The 16,415-nt window shown below is 45.7% G+C and overlaps 1 protein-coding gene across 1 annotated transcript in view; it reads right to left on the bottom strand.

Moving 5' to 3' along the window:
- The window catches only part of LOC308294731 (solute carrier family 66 member 2), a gene marked incomplete at both ends in the record, with an annotated part of 133,835 nt that overhangs the window by 45,962 nt on the left and 71,458 nt on the right, over positions 1-16,415 (bottom strand). The window contains one exon of the mRNA XM_080737542.1: positions 7,273-7,489. Coding sequence (XP_080593668.1) covers positions 7,273-7,489 — 217 coding nt within the window. The remainder of the gene's footprint in view (positions 1-7,272; positions 7,490-16,415) is intronic.

Below are 16,415 nucleotides of genomic sequence, written 5' to 3'. Positions count from 1 at the left end.
GCGAATGCACTCTCCGGCAGCAGCCGCGACTGCCGCGGCAGGCACCGCGGCACGAACCGGCAGTTGGACCGTCAGTCGACGCTGCGTCGCCGGCAGTGGGACCGGCATTGCCGGAAATTTACCGCGACGGAGGCGCGCGACGTCCCATTAGACGGTGGTTAGGGTTAGTGTTAGGTACAATATAGGCATAGTTTTATTGAGGTTAGGGTTAGGGAGCTGCCGGAGAATGCACTCGCTCTCCCTCACTCTGTAGACCAGTGGTTCTCAACCTTTTCAGCCTGTGACCCCCAAAATAATCATAAATTTGAACTGAGGACCCCCCACCCTGCACAAGCACTTGGAATTGTAGGAGTTGGCATTACATTTAGTTTGACTCGATCTATTCCATTGTGAAAATAGACAATCTACCGGTACATGATCACAACGCCTCGTGATGCGAGGCGTTGTGATCATCTGCTATTTTCACAATTTCAGCTTCTAATATTTGACAATTTTACCAGACCAGAGGTAATAAAAAGGTCTTTAAAGTCCTTAAATTTAGAAATGTGCAGATACCCTGTATAGTATACACTTATACTGTATGTTGGTCTGTTTACTGCATGTTGAGTGAAAAAACAATGTTAACATTTAGCTAAACATCTGGGGACCCCCCAAAATAATTTGGGGACCCCTCTGGGGGTCCCGACCCACAGATTGAGAACCACTGCTGTAGACCAGAAACATCTGTCTGTAAATCCAGGGAGACGGTGGCTGCCTCCGGTCGAGGGCACGGCAATGACTCCCAATCGCTCCGAGTCATCTTCTCATCTCATCACATCTCCTCGTTGAGTAAACCAATAGCCTCGTGAATGTTCCAGTCCGTTATAACGGCACGCGTGCCCGCACACACGCACGCACGCACGCACGCACGCACGCACGCACGCACGCACGCACGCACACACACACCCTTGATGACACCACAGTGACACCACAGTAGGTGCCTCAAATGACCACTCTCATATTCTATTATGTCCCTGTGGGCCTTTCACATTGACGTGTGACCGCAACCTGTGAAGGACACGGATGCACTCCCGCGTGAGTGTGTACGCACGCATGCACACACGCGCGCGCACACACACACACACACACACACACACACACACACACACACACACACACACACACACACACACACACACACACACACACACACACACACACACACAAAGTTGTGGACAGTGTTAAGTACACTTACTTGAGTACTGTACTTAAGTACATACTTTTGGGTATCTGTACTTTACTTGAGTCTTTGTATTTTTGGATGCTTTTCTACAAAATCTGCAATACATTAATATTAAAGACAAAAGTACTTTGTAATTTGTACTTCTGGATACTTGAGTATTTCTTCAATGGATGCATCTTTTGAATACTCAAGTATTTTTTCAAAGAAAATACACCTGTACTTTAACGCAAGTACAAATTTGACTGAGCAACTTTCACTTGAATAGTATTCAGTACTATACTGAGGGGTATACTTTTACTCAAGTACTGGGGATGAGTACTTTGTCCACCACTGCGCGTGCACACACGCACGCACACACACACACACACAACACACACACACACACACACACACACACACACACACACACACACACACACACACGTTCATACACGCATGCTCGCACGCACAGGTCTTGCTTTTATGAGCAAGGCCACCTCGGGGAACATAAGCGGTAATGAGGAAATAATGATCATAATTAGTGGGAGACTCTGAGCCATTACCAGAGCCAGTGATGAGGCAGCCCTCTACATGTGACTATACTCTGAGTGAAAATGCTGACCTTTACATGCTACCACTTGACCTCCACCGGGGCAACAGCAAAGCAAAGATCATGGTCTACGTGCTCCCATCTAGTTCCACATATACGCAGTGGTTTTAACCATCTAGTTCCACATATACACAGTGGTTTAACCATCTAGTTCCACATATACACAGTGGTTTAACCATCTAGTTCCACATATACGCAGTGGCTTAACCAGGAACGCTCAGGTCAAAGTAGATTTAACCATTTATTGCAACAAATGGAATACAGTTAAAGGGATATTACACTTTCAAAAATACCTTTGGTCATTTTATCGTCTAATCAGGCTTTTGGGAACACCGGTTTTTGAATTTCTTCATTCAGTATTTAGATATTTGATATTAATTTCCCCCCATTTTCCCACTTCCAGGACCTTCCTATACAAAGTCATTATAACTTCAAACTCCATTTTAACCATGATAGATTCAAAGAAACCAACTTTCCTTTTTTCGGGTGACTCCTGACACCCTCCGAATACGTGAGCAGGCCATGTTTTTTTGATAACATTTTTCATTGATTTCTATAATTGTTTGGGAAAATGAAAATGATTAAATACAATAAAAAATTATAAAAAAAAAATTCAAAAAGTTATCAAAAGAAGACACTGCCTGCTCACGTATTTGGAGGGTGTCAGAAGTCACCAGAAAGAAGGACAGGTGTTTTCTTTGAATCTATCATGGTTAAAATGGATTTTGAAGTTATAATGGATTTGTATAGGACGGTCCTGGAAGTGGGAAAATGGGGGGAAATGAATATCAAATATCTAAATACTGAATGAAGAAATTCAAAAACTGTCCTGGGTGTTCCCAAAAGCCTGATTAGACGTTAAAATGACAAAAAGTTATTTTGAAAGTGGAATATCCCTTTAAACTTGGTGTTAAACTTGGCGTTAAAGGGCTCCGCGTTTGGCGATGTTCCTTGAATTTTGTTCAAGCAGCTGCTGTGCAAAATCAGGATACACTAAGCAAAACCCCACATAGGGATGCAATAGTTGTACAATGTCAATACATTGACACATTAGCTTGAACCAGCAGACATAAAATCACAAGTATTTGAGCCTATGCCAGACTCTGATCAAAAGGTGGGGGCTGGGGTGGAGGAGGCAGCTAAGCAGCAGCGGATCCGAGGCTTCAGATCCAAGACAAGCAGAGCTATAGTGAATGCAAACCATGGAGCCTCCCATAGTGAGGTCGAGCTCTGATTGGATTAGACAGTGTGATGTAATGATCAGCAGATCTGTGAATGAGGAAAGGACTGACTGACAGCTGATTACAGCTGAGGTGGGCGAGACTCACGTGTCTTGCATTAACTACTACTTAATTTATTTTATTAACAGTCTAGGGCTACAGCTAGTCGTTATTTTCTCTGCCAACAATTCTATTGATTACTTTTTAGATTAATCAAGCAATCAAAAAGCAGTTTTTACCCTCCTTTAATATTATGTTTTAACGAATCAACGTGAAGAAATTGTTTGATGAAATCTTATTAATTCGTCATACACATCTCATGCCAGGAATTGTATACAGTAGAAGATACATTTTTTTCAATCAGTCAATGATTTGAAATATATTAGTTTGTTTAAACTGTGAACAGCTGGCCAGCTTGAATCACATGCAGTGTAATCGCCAGACAGTTTTAAAATGTGTCAGGCAGTAATTTGGTGAACAACGGTCTTCTTCTCCTTGTTTAAATAAATTGCATATCCACAAAGAGAGAGAGAGAGAGAGAGAGAGAGAGAGAGGAGAGAGAGAGAAGGAGAGAGAGAGTGAGAGAGAGAGAGAGAGAGAGAGAGGAGAGAGAGAGAGAGAGAGAGAGAGAGAGAGAGAGAGAGAGAGAGAGAGAGAGAGAGGAGAGAGTGAGAATGGAGCGATAATGAGCGATAATGAGAAGGAAGCAGAAGAGACACACAGGTTGTGGTATCAGCTCACCCCAGTGGCCCCTCACCCTCACCCTCACCCTCACCCTCACCCTCACCCACACACACACACAACACACACACACACACACACACACACACACACACAATCCTTTTATGACCTAAATTACGCGCCACCAGCACGGTTTAAGCACACAGCCCAGATAGAGCAGGGACCCGCCGCTGTGCCTATAATTCATCTCTTTTATGAGCACAATCAATGTCACGTTTGCACGCTGGGTAATGGATTCACCCTTGGCGCTGTGATATCATTATGACATCAGACAGTATATCGGTATCCCCCCCCCCCCCCCCCCCCCCCTTCTTCCACCAATCACATTGTGTTTGGCCGCTAATAACTTAGGCTGTAATCCTATGGAATACTGAACTAGGCACTGTCAGACTACTACTGGATAGTCAGTGTTTTACCTGCATACATTTGTCATTCTGAAGATGGTCAACAGTTTTTTTTTCTAGCTCCGCTCTACGGATGACGATGGCAGTCAATCACGTCTGTCTGTCTGTCTTCTGTCTATCTGTCTGTCTGTCTGTCCGTCCAGCCAGCCACCATTTTGGTCCCCAAACACCATACCTTGAATCTACTTTCTGGACTGTCATGGAAATTGCAGAATGAACCCTACTGATTTTGCTAACACCACCTGGGCCTTTTACCAAGACAGGTGTTCTGATTGGCGTAGAACATTACGTTGTTGTCGGGTGGAAACCTTGTATGTCCAAAACCGTTTGTTTTGTATTTATTTTAAACATGATTTAAACTAGTGTAAACAGCCGATCTACAAGCACCACGAGGCGTTGTGCGCTTGTAGATCTGCAGTTTTCACTACTTTTGTGCAACAGCCTTGTATGGTGGAGCAGGGAATTACTTTGAGAAAAAATGTGCAAATTTGAAACTTGGAGATACAAGGTTTCTGCCTGACTGTGACGATTAGTTCTATGCCACTCAGACAAATTGAAACACCTGTTTTGGTCCATTTGAATACATTTGAAACCCATGAATAGTGACAATGCAGGGCTTTAAAAGGGTGGCAAATGCCTGTCGCTTCTATTAGACTCATAGTCATGATGTTGCCGAGCTCCAAAAACATATTATTTTTGCCAAATGAAGAGGTCGTCGGACTCGTCGGCAATTAGGATTGCAGATTTTGCCAGAGTGATTTAATAACTATGAAATGGAATACAGTACAGGACCAAGAGGGAAATAACGTGCTACGGTTAAAGCAACAAAAACAAACACTTGAAAAGGGAAAAACCTTGCATCGGCTTCTATTATATAATATTTTAATCCTCCTCAGGATAGAGTAGGATAATTGGATCTTGTTTAAATATATTTATACTGTTTGTCTTTGTTCCTAATGCCCTTTGCACACACTCATGCAGTGCCCAGTGCGGCACGCGTGCGCACACACACACACACACACGCACGCACGCACGCACGCACGCACGCACCGCACGCGCACAAGCATGCGCACAAGCACACGCACGCACGCACGCACGTACGCACGCACGCACACACACACACACACACACACACACACACACACACACACACACACACACACACACACACACACACACACACACACACACACACACACACACACACACACACACACACAACACACACACACACACACACACACCTGCACCAAAGCACCAAGGGGCCTCAATGAAAATAATTGAAAGCCTTCGGGGCTTTATTTAGTTTATCCTCTTGCATTTATGTATTTTTTTACACATTATTTGTATGCATTTACACTGTATTTTCAATAAGGATTTAAATCTGCCAATCAATATTGGTCATGGACATTCAGACTGTGAATGATATCAGCATGTTGCATGAATGACGAGCACGGGTCCATTCACAGCTGCAATTTCCTCATAGGTGCAAGGCCACCTGGCCTTTGGTGTTGTACATTTTTGGGGTGTAATAATTCAGAATCTCAAAAAAAGACTGCATTGACAGGAAAGTGTCAGAGGAGGAAACGGTACAGTGCAGTGTGTGCAGGGCATCAAGGCCACTGTGGCCTCAGTACTCAGACTGAGGCATTATGTTTTGAGAGGCAGAAGGACAAACTGAGTCGCTACATCAGACATGGCTTCTCACTTTAAGCATAAACCAAATTACAGTACTCCTTCAAATACATTGCAGTACAATGTTGTCGAAAATAGGCAATCTACAAACTCACAACGCAGAGTCACAATGTGAGTGTGTTCTGTTGTCAGGATGCATTCGCCATGAATACAACAAAAGCGGTCCGGTCTCGTTTGCATCGGCTCAGCGAGAGTTGTTGTTTACTACTGTGTGGTTCTTAAAATGGGGTCTGGGGGTTGCAGGGGGTCCGCAGTAACATTTGTTTAAAAAACATAAAAAAAACTTTTTCCTATGAATACACATATCAAATACACCCATGTAGCCTAGAATTCATGGTGATTTTTTTTATTGTTCTGAGACAATAATGTAATGACCGGACTGTTTGAGTCACTCCGCCGGTCATCAAATGGGGTGTAAATTATCTAATGTGGGCGCTACACTCCCTCTGCCAACCTGGGGAGACAACGGACTGACCTCATGATTCCTTCTATGGATGAGGAGTCCAACTTGCTTCTTTTCACCTGACAGGGGGGAGTTTCCCCGGTTGGATGGAACACGCTATTCCAACCAGTTCCTTTCCCCTCCATCAGGCTCCCCGGCTGGCCACAAAGAAAGGCCCTTTCACCAACCATCCTAGGGTATGGGCACTGATGACACAGAGGAGAGAACACACCCCCAGCGCCCCCCGGCGGGAATCAAACCCAGGACCTTCTAGCTGTGAGGCCATAGTGCTATACCGACTGCGCCACCTTGCCCCAGGATATTACTTTGCAGGGACGTGCTGGCCATTGGGAAAAGCGAGACAACTCCCGAACGGCCGGTTCATTCCCGGCCGGTCCAGGCCGGCCATTAGGAAAACATTTTAAATAAAATGATGGCCTTCGTTCCATTTTGGGGGCTGGGCGGCCAAAAAAGTAAATTGTCACTGTCGGGCAGAAACCTTGTATCTCCAAGTTTCAAATTTGTAAATTTTCTCGCAAAGCAAAGCCCTGCTTCATCATACAAGGCTGTCGCACTAAAGTAGTGAAAACAGCAGATCTACAAGCACACAACGCCTCGCCTTGTGTGCTTGTAGATCGGCTGTTTTCGCTAGTTTAAATCATTTTTAAAATGGTTTTGGACACAAGGTTTCCACCCGACAATGAAGAAATATAACTCATGTAATTGGCCCACTGGCTTGTCACTTGTCATAATCTGAAATGGCAAATCTTTGAGTAGCAGCAGCGCTATAGAGAGAGATCTCTCTCTATAGTGTGCAATGAGGGCCTCTACAACTCTTTTTCCCGGGCTGAATCAGGGGCCCAGCACGTCCCTGCCCAGGACCTTCTAGCTGTGAGGCCACAGCGCTGTACCGACTGCGCCACCTTGCCCCAGGATATGACTTTGTAACAGTGCAGTACCTCATGCCTCTGGTAGAGCGGTTGCTCAGGTTCTGCAGCAGCTGTGGCAGGCCCAGCATGGCTTCGAACAGCACGGCCAGCGCTCCCAGGGCCTCCACGAACAGCACAGAGTCCATCAGCAGCATGGTGACCAGGGCCACGGCCACCGTCAGGCCCAGGCAGAACAGCACGTAGTCCTCGAAGGCACTCCACTTCCAGAAGTAGCGTGGGTCCAGCTCTGTGGAGAAGAACAATAATAACTTACATAACGTTGTTGTCGAGTGAAAAACGTGTATGTCCAAAACCGTTCGTTTTGCATTTATCATTTTAAAAATGATTTAAACTAGTGAAAACAGCCGATCTACAAGCACACAACGCCTCGCACCGTGAGGCGTTGTGTGCTTGTGGATCTGCTGTTTTCACTACTTTTGTGCGACGGCCTTGTACGATGAAGCGGGGATTTACTTTGCGAAAAAACTTACACATTTGAAACTTGGAGATATGAGGTTTCTGCCCGACAACGACGATAAGCTTATTACATACCGGTAGATAGCACTTTTACAGGGACTTACGTGGAACTCGTTCAAAACGCATTTTAGGAAGAAATTTACAAGGAAGAACTCAGTGATCCATCAGTGAATTGACGAGCTCAGGGCAGATGGTTCCAGAGTCCGTCACATTCAATCAGAGCAGCCTGCAGCTTCCTGGTTTATAGGACCTGGGGCTAGAGCTTAGATCTGGTTTATAGGACCTGGGGCTAGAGCTTAGATCTGGTTTATAGGACCTGGGGCTAGAGCTTAGATCTGGTTTATAGGACCTCTCTAGAGCTTAGATCTGGTTTATAAGACCTCATAGAGCTTAGATCTGGTTTATAGGACCTCTAGAGCTTAGATCTGGTTTATAGGACCTCTCTAGAGCTTAGATCTGGTTTATAGGACCTCATAGAGCTTAGATCTGGTTTATAGGACCTCTAGAGCTTAGATCTGGTTTATAGGACCTCTGGTTAGAGCTTAGATCTGGTTTATAGGACCTCTAGAGCTTAGATCTGGTTTATAGGACCTCTGGTTAGAGCTTAGATCTGGTTTATAGGACCTCTAGAGCTTAGATCTGGTTTATAGGACCTCTAGAGCTTAGATCTGGTTTATAGGACCTTGGGCTAGAGCTTAGATCGGGCCTAAAAAAGTGAGCCCGGCCCAACCCAGCCCTGCAGAACTTCAGCCCGGGACCGACCCAAAGCCTGATACATTGACAATTGGAGACCGACACTGCCCGCAGCCCGCGGACCCAGAGAGAGAAGATGTTGAACAAGAATGTAACTAAAACTATAAACTAAAAAAGAAATAAGGCACAATTTTCAAAGAGATCACTTTTGCTGCATGCAATCTCTTCTCTCTCTCTCAGCTGTGTGTTTTCATTCACCTTACAGTCCAAAAAACAAAACAAAAAAGGCGAAAGATAATATAATATAATGTGTTTGTCTGGGCCTAGGCTATAGGAAAATAGAAAGATCTAATCATGTGGATCATGGCGTGGACCAATGTGTTCTCTGACACATGCACGCACGCACGCACACATACCATAGAACCTGTAGGGCCACGCGGTGAAAACATGCTCACTGTGTGTGTGCGTGTGCGTGTGCGTGTGCGTGCGCGTGTGTGTGTGTGTGTGCGTGCGTGCGTGCGTGCGTGCGTGCGTGCGTGTGTGCGTGTGTGTGTGTGTGTGCCTATAGGGGAATGAAAGCAGAGAAGTAGAGAAAGGACACCGGGCGGGGGGCGGGGGCAGATAGCAGGGAGAGAGAGAGAGCGAGACAGACAGACATAAAGACAAAGAGAGACACACAGAGAGAGTGTTTCATTAGAAAATGCAATGAATTTGTGCAAGCGCAGCACTCTTAAATCAATACGGATACACATGCATTAGACTCTTAGGGAGCAGAACAAAGAGGGGGGAGGGGGGGGGCGGAAGCTGAGGTGTTTTACATTTACATGATTTCAGTCAGGGGCGTCACAAGGGGCAGGGGGGAAGTGGGACTGAGTTACTAGGGCCCAAGGTGGAGGGGCCCTAGTAACTTTGGCTATTGAAAAATAGCAGATATACAAGATCTACAAGCTCACAGTGCAGCACCGAGTGCCGCGCTGTGAGCTTGTAGATCTGCTATTTTTGAAAAGTCGTGCAAATGTGTGCAAAACTGCTTCTGGGGGGGGGGGGGGGGGGGGGTCCCTGGAACTAAATATTTTGAGATGGGGGGTCTGTGGCCAAATACAAATCATCTTGGGGGTACTTGACATGAAAAGGTTTGAGCACCACTGACATGGAAAGATATAGGTTTCTTGCACACATTTTCAAGATTTTTCAAAAATAGCAGATCTACAAGCTCGCAACGCTGCGAGCTTGTATATCTGCTATTTTTCAATAGTTAACATTCATGGGGGGCCCACAGTGAATCCTTGTACCCAGGGCCCAGAATTTGGTGTGACGCCCCTGACTTCAGTACAACCATAGCTGCTGCTGCAGGCTCCCCAAAGCTGACCATCATTACCTGATACAACCCTGCTGCTTAAACACTAAGCACGGTCGAACCACTGCACCTTCATTACAAGCTCAATTATATATTTTTACATTCATTTACATTTAAATTAAAATTATATACTAATACTATACATGTTCAAAATAATCACGCCATGTTGAATGTGTTTGAGATAAATGGGCTTATAGCAAGCACTCTCCTAGCACACTGCGACTGTGTGTTGTCCACTGAAAGCTGTTTGCAACGATGGAAATTATTAAATGTGTGTCTTTTATACTTAAATTAACCAATATTTGTTCAGTTATCTCGAATGATTGTTAAACAAGAGAAAGATGTCCACAAACAGGTAAATGGCTCAAAATTCTACAAAGCATACAAAAACCCAGAAAAGAAAAAAAAAGTACAATGCCACTGAAATGGTAGAATCACAGTACAGAGACGGCACACACTTAGCAGCACATTAAGAACCATTAAACAGGGAATATCAGCAGCTCACTTAGAGGTAACAGAGATACAGGATAGTACTGTACTGTATCATGTCTCCGCCTGAAGGAAATTTCTATTTCCACTTTGGACATAATGGAGAAAGAATGAAAACAATGAAAAAAAAAGAAGTCGTTTCTCGGTGGAAACCATCCATCCATCGCAGCGGCTGACCAGGGGCGTCACAAGGGGTAGGAAAGTGGGACTGAGTTACTGGGGCCCAAGGTGGAGGGGCCCTAATAACTTTATCTATTGAAAAATAGCAGATATACAAGCTCACAGCGTGGCACCGAGTGCCGCACTGCGAGCTTGTAGATCTGCTATTTTTGAAAAGTTGTGAAAATGTGTGAAAATCTTTGAATTTATGTATTTTTTAAGCGAACATTTCCAACTCAAATTTTGCTTCTGGGGGTCCCTGGAACTAAATATTTTGAGATCGGAGTCCATGGCCAAATACATATCATCTTGGGGGTCCTTGACAGATCTACAAGCTCGCAGCGCGGCACTCGGTGCCGCGCTGTGAGCTTGTATATCTGCTATTTTTCAATAGTTAACATTCATGGGGGGCCCGCAGTGAATCCTTGTACCCAGGGCCCAGAGTGGTGTGACGCCCCTGCGGCTGACTGTACACTCACTCCACCCCGGGAAACAGAAAGGCCCATCTCGCCGCTAGACTGTAATCCCACATGATGGATGGCCTCCCATTGGTTATGTATGGCCACGGAGCTGTGGCAAACCAGGAGACTGCAGCTGAAGGCGATTGATAGCTAAATAAGAGGCCATTAGTCAGCGCGGGACTGGACTGTGACGATGCATATTATATACTGTATATATACATATATATATATATATATATATATCGTCGTTGTTGGGTGGAAAACTTGTATGTCCAAAACCGTTTGTTTTGTATTTATCATTTTAAAAATGATTTAAACTAGTGAAAACAGCCGATCTGCAAGCACACAGCGTCTCGCACCGCGAGGCGTTGTGTGCGTGTAGATCTGCTGTTTTCACTACTTTTGTGCGACGGCCTTGTATGATGAAGCAGTGCTTTACTTTGCGAAAAAACGTAACTTGGAGATACACGGTTTCTGTCCGACAGTGACGATATATATATATATATATATATATATACACCTCCTGTCCTCCTTTCCATATACTGTCTGCTGGCAAGCACAGTACAGTGTGACGGGCTAACTGTGTGATTTATACTCGGTCGTACAGCGCAGTGATTCTCAACCTGTGGTTCGGGACCCCCAGGGGGGACCCCAAATCATTTTGGAGGGTCCCCAGATGATTAACTTAACGTGAAAAACTAAACAGAGAGAGAGACGCAGCCAAAGTCCGGCTCTGGGCATCATGTGCCCGGAATCGAACCAGGGACTGTCAAGCATCATAGCCTAAGTAGAATGCGCCTTAACCACTCGGCTATCGGCACACTTGTACGTAGAGTTTCAGCCCAGAAGGCTATCAGTATTTGCTCCCCCAAATGATCCAGCTGTTATTTTTCAAAAGATGCAATATATTCCATTTTGGCTCCATCTGTCCTACCCGACCAGGGCTTCAGACAGGAGCTGGTGGTTAAATTGTTAATCCACTTATTTATCTTTTTTTCACTACAAATCTGCCACAGATAATGCCTTTAGTCAGTAAACATTGTTTATTCCCACTCAGCGCCGCCATTATTGCCGTAAAGCCGCAAACCTTCAACTCACATTGAAATCTCGACTCTCGCGCAACTTCCGGCTGTGCGTTCAACCAATGCTGTATGGAAGTCGCGCGAGAGTCGAGATTTCAACGTGAGGGGGAGCAAATAAGTTATTTTAAAGGTAAGATAGGCTTCTGGGCCGAAACTCTCCTTTAAGGCGGCACGCGCACGCACGCACGCACGCACACAAAAGCAGAGCCACAAACATACGTGTACAGTATGCACTAGTGTGTGTGTGTGTGTGTGTGTGTGTGTGTGTGACTAAGTGTCTGTGTATGATTGTGTGTGCATGTGCAGTGTGTGTAGTGTTTGTGCATGCCTGTGAGCATGCATGTGTTGTGTTCGTGTGTGCATGTGCTTGTGTGTGCTTGCGCGCGTGTGTGTGTGCGTGCGTGCGTGCGTGCGTGCGTGCGTGCGTGCGTGCGTGCGTGCGTACTGCGTGCGTACTGCGTGCGGGCGTGCGTGCGTGCGCGCGTGCGTGCGTGCGTGCATGTGCATGTGTTCGCCCGCCGGGCTGGGACACTTCCCATTACAGTCCAGTGAGCTGTGTGCTGCTGCTGCATCCTGGGACGAGCGGAGTGAGACATCTTGTTACAGGGAGCGCTGGTGGCAAATAGCAGTGCACGTGATTAATGGCCTTTATTACTGAGAGGGAACATCAGCAACTGATGACAGCCGGGATAGGAGAGAGAGGAGAGCAGGGAGATGGACGGAGCACACAGTCTACACACGTACGCATGCATGCACGAACGCACGCACGCGCGCTCACACTCACACATCACGTACAAGTAAATGCACAAATATCTGAAACCGTCTTTTTCAAGTATACCGTGGCACACACATATGCTGAGTTAATGTACTTCAGTGATCACTGACAGACACACAGATGCACACGCACGCGCACGCACACACACACACACACACACACACACACACACACACACACACACACACACACACACACACACCACACGCACGCGTGCATGCACACACGCACACACACACTGCGTTGGTGACAGAACTTGGCTAAAAAAACAACCTTTCACTCTGTGTGCAATCATCCTCCACGCGCACACTCATCTTCCTTCACGTGCACACTCATCTTCCTTCACGTGCACACTCATCTTCCTTCACGTGCACACTCATATTACTTCACGTGCAACTCAGTTCAACCTCATAGCAGCAGGCTGCCAGGGGAGCAGCGGAGGCACAGGCCAAAGCAGGGGTGTCGCACCAAATTCTGGGCCCTGGGTACAAGAATTTACTGCGGGGGCCCCCCCTTCTAAGGTTTTTTGATGTTACAAGCTCGCAGCGCGGCACTCGGTGCCGTGCTGTGAGCTTGTATATCTGCTATTTTTCAATAGCTAAGTATAAAGTAATGAATGCCCTTGCCCCTCCACCTTGGGACCTAGTAACTCCGTCCCACTTTTCCCCACCTTGTGACGCCCATGGGCCAAAGGACACTGACTGGCAGGGTGCCCTTGCCAGAATGTACTGTATGAACAGCTCAGCTCAATGTTGACACATTTGCGACTTAACACAGGCGGGTGACATTTTATTGTGAAAATCATCTGCCTAAACAACATCATTGGAGCGCACGAAGTGACCACAACGGCATGCATAGGGCACTGTTTCCGCCTAAACGTCAAGTCACACTCACAGGAGCGGCTGGAGCGCACCGGACAGTCAGTCACAGACTCAGTGAGCAGCAGCAGCAGCCTACTGCTGGCAGGACACACACACACAACACACAACCACAGCACGCACTAGCACGTTAGCCCATGTTCTCATCATAGCAAGGGTGGTTTAAAAGGCTATCTAAAAGAATTAAGAGTCGCAGCCGACCTAGTGTTTATGTAAATACTGTATATTGCGTCGCAAACACTGAGGACGGCGTGCAGGGATGATCGAGCGCGATGCCATTTGGAAGCACATACACACGGCTGTAGGCTATTTACTTTACTGCATGGAATCACAGGTATAGCGGGGCGGGCGACGGGTCCATTTTTTGACCGGCGGGGTGGATCTGGTTTAGATTTTTATATAATCACAGCCCGGGTAGCGGGTCGGTCCACGGATCTGATTAATGACGGGCGGGGCGGGCTCGGATTGTCAAAATCGGACCCGTGCAGGACTCTGGCAGGACTCTGGCACAACATATTTTCAGATGAGGGCTCCGCAGAAAAATATATATTATTTTGTGAGAACTGCATTAATTCATTTACAAGAAATCTAGCGCAGCGTAGTTCATTTGGACACGGAAGTTAGAGTCCTAGATATACCCCGAACCCCCCCCCCCCCCCCCCCCCCCCCCACACACTGCTCATTCTACATGTTCAGCTGTCAAAGCAGGTTGTGTGATGTGTGTTGGAAAAATCCTCCACCTCCCCCGCCTCCTCCCTGTGGCATTGAGCTTCAGTTGTAATGGATGCTCTGTGATAGGATAACATGTGGATTGTACTATGGTTATTCCATTATTGTGGTATGATGAAATGTTGATTGTACTGTCGTTATTCTATATTGCGGTAATTTATGATGTAATTGGAAGTTCATGTTTTATGTACATCTGTAACTTATGCTCTGCTCTGGGGGGTCTGAGATAGCAGATTCTGTGTTATGTTATGGTTACACAGATAAATCTGTATATCATCAGAGCAGAGCCCATCTGCCAAACTCAATGCAATATTATTGCATAAATGGTTATGTTATTTCTAATAAATGTTAAATGGTTAACTCTAAGCTGAAGTGTCTAAATCAACAGTAACACAATGAGAGAATGTAGAAGTATTGTTAATTGATCGACGGTTCTAAGTCTTGGATCTGAGAGGCTAAATATTATCAAATGGTGGTCCGTGGCTCAAATGCTCAGTAAATAATGGACCTTGATGTGAAAAGTGCTGAGTCAGACAGTCAGAGGTAGAGTATAAAGTGTGTGTGTTTAGTCAGGGTGTCGGGCAGGGCAGCGGGGAACACATGCAGGGCAGGGAGCAGCAGACACAGATGAGATGCAGGCTGACAGATAGAAAGCCTCATAGTGGCTGCTGAGGCAGCACTGCTGCTGCCTGACACCGGCTCTGAACACAGTGGAAAAACTACTGCATGTTTTACTTAAGTAAAAGTAGCAATGCTTAGAAATAGAACAGAAATATAAATACTATGTTAGGGCGTGGTCACACCAAACCTTTATTCTACCTATGAGGGTGGATTCTGCCAAGGCATTTCAATGGGAATGGAGTGGTTTGCTGCCATTTGTGAATTTCTGAAGAAAAAAAAAAAAAAAAAAAAAAAAAAACGCTCCATTCCTATAGAAATGCATTGGCAGAATCCTCCTTCATAGGTAGAATAAATATATATTTTAGAAAATAGCAGATCTACGATGCATTGTGATAAAGACGTCCAGTGACTTCTTTGACGGTCTGGACCTTGGTAAAAAAAAGACGTCCAGTGACTCACAAATGCGTTTAAGGAACTTGTGTGGAATGGTTAATACTAACTATGAAAGCCTATTATAAAGAAACAACTCTTGTTTTCATTGAAAAAAAGTAACACGGTATACGACTTTAAAAATAAGACTTTGTGTCATTGTGCTGAGTACTACCACTCTATAGCCCAGCATCCATCCAGTCACATCTTCTTCCAGTGCTGTGTGTCACACAGTGCAGTGTGCTGACTCCGCAGCACTGCAGGCTCTGCCTGCCTGCCTGCTGCCATTTCAGTCCAAGCGGCGCCGTGAGCAGAAGTGACAGGGAAAAACACAGCAGAACCGGCCCGTGATGGCTCCGTGTCACGGGTCTTAACGGGACACCACAGCCCCTGCTCCGACGGATATGGATTGCTTTCCTGCCGCCGCCGTCGAGCGGCTCTAGCACTCGCTCTGTCACTGCAGGGGGGGCTCTGTTGTTTCGCTATACTCCGGCGGGTGGCAGGAACATAACTTCTTGTTCCTGTGAGTCAGACTCGTCTTAATGAAGACAGACTGCGTGTTCTGTCTGTCAGTCTCTTTATGTATGTCTTTCTGTCTCTCTCTGCCTCTCTTTCTTTGTCTGTCTGTCTGTCTGTCTGTCTGTCTGTCTGTTTCTCTCCCATTTCCAATACTCAAATATTAGGCCAGTCAATCTAAGCAAAAAAAGGGCCTGACCAAAAAGAAATTGCAATAGTAATGGTTCAAGGTTTTTTATCATCCAAAAAACATGTTAAAAATGTTCCATTTTATTCTTAGTGGATCAAGGTGAATTCAGGGTGTTTGTCTCCCTTCACTTACTATACAGGAAAAAAAGACCCCCCAAAAAATGTTCTTTAAGTAGCATGTGAGGGGTCTAATTAGGTTTTTTTTTCATGATTCTGAATCCATTGCAAGCATTTGTTTTGCACGAAAAACATTCTTTGGGCTAAAAACCGACCCCCAAAACTATGGTTTAGTGATGAGTCATCGCTTTTCTGGGCTCA

This window comes from Nannobrachium achirus, assembly GCF_963921795.1.
Source record: "Nannobrachium achirus genome assembly, chromosome: 11".
Taxonomy (NCBI): Eukaryota; Metazoa; Chordata; class Actinopteri; order Myctophiformes; family Myctophidae; genus Nannobrachium; species Nannobrachium achirus.
This window is presented reverse-complemented; position numbering and strand designations above follow the sequence as displayed.